Source organism: Akebia trifoliata, chromosome 13, assembly GCF_017979445.1.
Source record: "Akebia trifoliata isolate Shusen 1 chromosome 13, ASM1797944v1, whole genome shotgun sequence".
Taxonomy (NCBI): Eukaryota; Viridiplantae; Streptophyta; class Magnoliopsida; order Ranunculales; family Lardizabalaceae; genus Akebia; species Akebia trifoliata.
In genome coordinates, this window is record NC_141387.1 from 4,173,777 (window position 1) to 4,178,621 (window position 4,845).

General features: G+C 33.9%; 1 protein-coding gene across 1 annotated transcript; it reads right to left on the reverse strand.

The window, feature by feature from the left end:
- Nucleotides 1–551: 551 nt before the first annotated feature.
- On the reverse strand, nt 552–4,845 carry LOC147387408 (G-type lectin S-receptor-like serine/threonine-protein kinase At1g11300). The gene is made up of 7 exons (XM_086420598.1): nt 3,519–4,845; nt 3,030–3,140; nt 2,740–2,930; nt 2,341–2,551; nt 1,946–2,183; nt 1,212–1,362; nt 552–1,114 (listed from the first exon to the last, which is right to left on the reverse strand). Exons 1-7 carry the CDS (start codon nt 4,813–4,815, stop codon nt 806–808), a joined length of 2,508 nt encoding a protein of 835 aa, XP_086276724.1. The 5' UTR covers nt 4,816–4,845; the 3' UTR covers nt 552–805.

The window sequence follows — 4,845 nt, forward strand, 5'->3', positions numbered from 1 at the left end:
AGGGTTTCTGAGGCCCAATTAACTTTGTCGGGTTAAAAGTCAATCCAACATTAGCTCGACCGGCCCCGCTCATTAACTGTGCCAATAAATCACAATAGATTTTGGTAATTCCATGTATTGATTTAAGAAATCCCACAAAACTTGGACCAAAACTTTGTCTAAGCCTACTCACTTATCTTTACTCAACACCAAATTAATTTTAGATCTCACAAATGCCCTCACCTTACATTTAAACTTAATATAATTAAGATCATTTTAGTCAAAATTAAGAAAATTGGAATCCCGAATGGTTAGTTTTCAAAAGTAAAAAAAGGACCATTTTTACTATGTAATTTTTGAAAACCCTTTAATAAATATTTTAAACTACAAAGAAGCCATTTCAAAATATATGCATTTGCACATACCACCTTCTAGTCTTTCTAATAAATTGTCTATTATCTTATTTATCAAAATATTCTTTTGCGGGTGATTTTTCTGTCAATCCGACGTCTTGAGATACATAGAACTTCAAACCCCCTAAATTTTACTAATTTAAGACACCATTGTAATACTTGCTAAAGAATCTTCGATGCCTAATTTAGATTCATATGAATAGATTTAATTGATAGTAATAAAATAATTAAATAGTAAATTCAATATATGATCAAGTCTATACAATACAATACATTGTTTGAGTCTACTTCTACATAGTGGATCCTACTACGTCGGATTCATTCTCCAAAACTTTGGTGGTATCCATTCTGCCGACTCTCAGGAATCCTTGATAACTCTTCAATAACATACAAGAAATATTTAAATATGAACATTATCTACCTTCAAAAGATGTAATGGTGACATTGTTGATAGAATATGTTTTATGGCTTTCTAGAGATGAATATGAACCTGAAGCAGTCTGTCTTTCAGTAAATGCAGGTTGCTTTGGAGTAGGAAGGTTTGTAATTTCACTAGTAAGCATTGAAATTATGGTCGACATGCTAGGTCTGTCTTTGGCAAAATCTTGCACACACAATAGTCCCACATGAATACACTTCAAAATTTCTTCTGTGAAAGATGGTTCAGATAAGGTCGAATCAATCAGTGCAACCACCCCGCCTTCGTTCCATAATTTCCATGCCTGTATCAATCATATATAAAAGACATATTATTTACTTGAGAATAACATTTTTGATTAGCTCAAATAGGTAAATTAAAAATAGTTTCTACACACTTACATATCCCAAAAGGCCCCAAGATTGTTCGTCATTGTGAAAACTAGTGTTCTTTTTTCCACTCACGATCTCTAGTAGTAATACTCCAAAACTGAATACATCCGACTTTTCAGAAAATAATCCCTCCATTGCATACTCAGGGGACATGTAGCCGCTACATTTCATCATGCATGGAACAAATTCTAAGTGTTTAGAAAAGAGTTGGTATTGAAGACTACAAACCTTACCAAGATTGAGACTTGGCTAGAAAGAAAAACATAAAACCCTCTGTTTACCACTTAGAGGTATGTATCATTTGCTTTGTTGAAGCACTAAGGCTTCCTTATAACAATAATAATAAAATGTTAGTCTGTATTTACTCCTTATTTATACTCCCTCTTGCGATCCCAAATGAATACCAGGTCGTATGATCCAATAGTGCAATGAGTTCTGGATATCGTGGACACAATCCACGAAAAAAAATTAACCCATCTGACATTCCTAACCTCATAAAAATTGATTTGAAAAGTCTGTATTATGATATTGAACTATTAGTTCACATCAAAATTTTCTTATGGTCAATAATGTTGGATTGAATACATTTTTAATAGTGATGAACATTTTCGTGATGATGATTGACTCATTTTATGGTTGGATCATCCTATCTGATATTTACAAGCGGGAGTATAAGTAGGTGTAAGAATTGAGAGTAAATAGAAACTATAATTGCAATAGTTATTAAAAGTAGTTTTACTTACTATGTCCCAACAACCCTTATAGTATTTGCTTGAAGTTCATTGCCTCCAAATATCCTTGCCATGCCAAAGTCTGAAATTTTTGGATTTAGATCTTCATCCAACAAAATGTTGCTTGCCTTTAGATCTCTATGGATAACTCTTAATCTAGAATCTCTATGAAGATAAAGAATCCCTCGACCAATCCCCTCAATAATTTGGAGTCGCTTTTTCCAATCTAAGAGTGCCTGTTTGGTTTTATCTGATCAAGAAATCAAATAAAACAACTAATTTGAATTAAAACATTAAATCATTTTCAGAAATCTTGTAATTGTTTTTATGGAACTAGAGCAATTAATATTCAAAACTTGAAAAATAGTTAATCAAAAAGAATAGAGAAAGTTATAGAAAGAACTAACCGAAAAGAAAACAATCCAAACTTTTATTGGGCATGTACTCATATATCAACATCTTTTCTTCCCCTTCAATGCAGCAGCCCAGAAGTCTAACAAGATTCCTATGTTGAAGTTTTGAAATCACCACAACTTCATTCTTGAACTCCTCCACACCTTGTCCAGAGCTCTTAGAAAGCCTTTTTACACCTATTTCTTGTCCATTTGGTAATATTCCCTAGAAACAAATATCAATCTATTTAAAATAACCAGTTTTTACGATAATCCCCTTCACTAAATTAGTTTTTTCAGTTCAAGCTGTGTGTGATAAAAGCTAAGTTTCATTTCTAAGGAGGCAATTCTCATTTGCCTACTTGTAAAGGGAGTAATTAAGAAGACAATGAAAATAAGTCAAACAACTACTACCTTGAAAACTGACCCAAAACCACCTTGCCCAAGCTTATTCCCAATATCAAAGTTGTTTGTAGCAATTGCTATCCTCTGAAAATTGAAAATTGGCAACTCTGAGTTGTCTCCTAGCACATCTGAATCTGAAAATTCTTCAGAGATGGTGCCCTTATTAAATAATAAGATTTCCATGTCTTTATTCTTCTTTCCTGAATTTCAGAGTGGGCAGGAGAACAATCTTCAGTGTTAGTTGGATTTAATTAATTGTGTTTGTTTCATGGAAAATCTACTTAAGACATTCATCTTACCATTCTGTTTTTTCATCCTCCTACAATAAAAGTATGTGCAGAATCCAAAACCGATGATAAATACACTGATAACGACTGTAATTATGATAATTACCTTTGAATTCTTTTTATCTGCATTTTCAAAAGAAACTCATGTTATAATATAAAGAAATCAAAGGATTGGTCTAACAAGTATATAAATAGCAAGAATTCAAAATTTGTGAGCTAATTAGTCAAAATTACAATTAACTTGCAGCCAAGCTAGACTTGTCAAAATGGCAAGTTAGCATCTTCAAAGTTTCAAAGTAATTAAGATATTTTGGGTCAGATTAGTTAAAGAATTTCGAGTGAAATACCTCCAATTCTCAAAGGGTGTGAAAAAATATAAGAGCAACACTCATACTAATCCCAAATTTCCTATAAATATCAAAATTTTCTTTGATTTTGAACTATAAATGAAAATGAACCTAGAAAAAAATATGTAAAAAATAAGTAAAAGAATAATCGTACCAAGTTCTGAATGTGCTACACGGATATAAAGATCAACTCCGGCCACGGAGAATTTCTCTATGTCAATTAAATCTCTGCTCCACCACATACACCCAATGCCAGCATCATAAGAATAAGCTATACAAGTACAATTCTTTAAACACTCTTGTTCACAATCCTTCAAGTCCCTTGGTTGTTCCAAAAAATTGGCAATATCAGGAACTTTCATCATTTTCAATTTCAGAAACCCATCTTGTTTCCCGTCATCACCATTTGTATTATTTCTCTCACACTGCAATTCCGTCTTCCTCACACAACCATCTGACCAATTTCTCTTACTCCATTCCACCATCGTCTTCGGCTTGAAACCTCTAAGACAACTACAAATTGGTGATTCTAATACATTGCAGCTTCCAAAAGGCCCACATTTGCCGTAAACTTGGCACTCAGTACGAGGTCCTGACCAGAATTCGACCCATCGATTCTCCGGTTCGTACCATTCATATTCAATTAATCTTCCACTTGAATTCAAATCATACCTTATAAGAGCAGACTCGTTGGCATAAGACATAGTCATATACACATTTCCTTCTTGATCCTCTGGAAGGACATCAAACCCATTGTCATAAACCGAGTGCATACCTTGTATCCCGATAAAGATCCTTCCGTTCCAAGGACCACTTAGCATATGTCGATGAGACCCATTCCAAATGATGGCTTGAGGAATGCTTGTTGGGTCAATTTCCATAAAAAAGCTTCCGTAAGACGGATCCAAATCACTTTTCCATGACGTTATAACATGTTTCTCCCCTGTCCTCATATTTGTGCCAATTCTCATGCCTGGGATGAGAGTGTGTGATGGGTGTTCAAAACTCTGCCATAAGTTCCTCCCATTAGCATTTAATTCACTTAGAATTAGATTCCCAGAATCTGTTAACTCAGCACTTGAATTATAAGAGAGAACAGAAACATTGGTCGTCCAAAGAACTTTGTTTTGACCATTTAAAACTACTAGATTGCCATCATCACCAATAGTAAAAACTCCAGAAGAATCTGTTACTGGGTTTTCTCTATTGGCAACCCATATAATAGTTTGTATTGGAATCTTATTGTACCAAATTCCAATGTAACGGTTTGTAGAGTTACTTGGGCTGAAGAAGCCTAGTTTGAAGATTTGGTCAGAGGAAGTAATGGTTTCTGGGTCTTTGATGTATTGGGTGGATGTGATGGTTTGTATTCCAAAGCAGAGATTTAAGGTCATAAAACATAAAGAGAAGATCAAAGGAAAAATAGTACAACTTATTCTATTAAAACTCATAACTTCCGAGATTCTTGACAGGAAGAAATC

Excerpts from the sequence above, each read along its gene's own strand:
- LOC147387408 (XM_086420598.1), bottom strand. The coding sequence starts at position 4,815 with ATGAGTTTTAATAGAATAAGTTGTACTATTTTTCCTTTGATCTTCTCT. Across the intron at positions 3,141-3,518 it reads TGTAGCACATTCAGAACTTG|ATAAAAAGAATTCAAAGGTA; the intron begins GTACGATTATTC and ends TTGAAAATGCAG. Across the intron at positions 1,363-1,945 it reads ATAAGGGTTGTTGGGACATA|CGGCTACATGTCCCCTGAGT; the intron begins GTAAGTAAAACT and ends GATGAAATGTAG.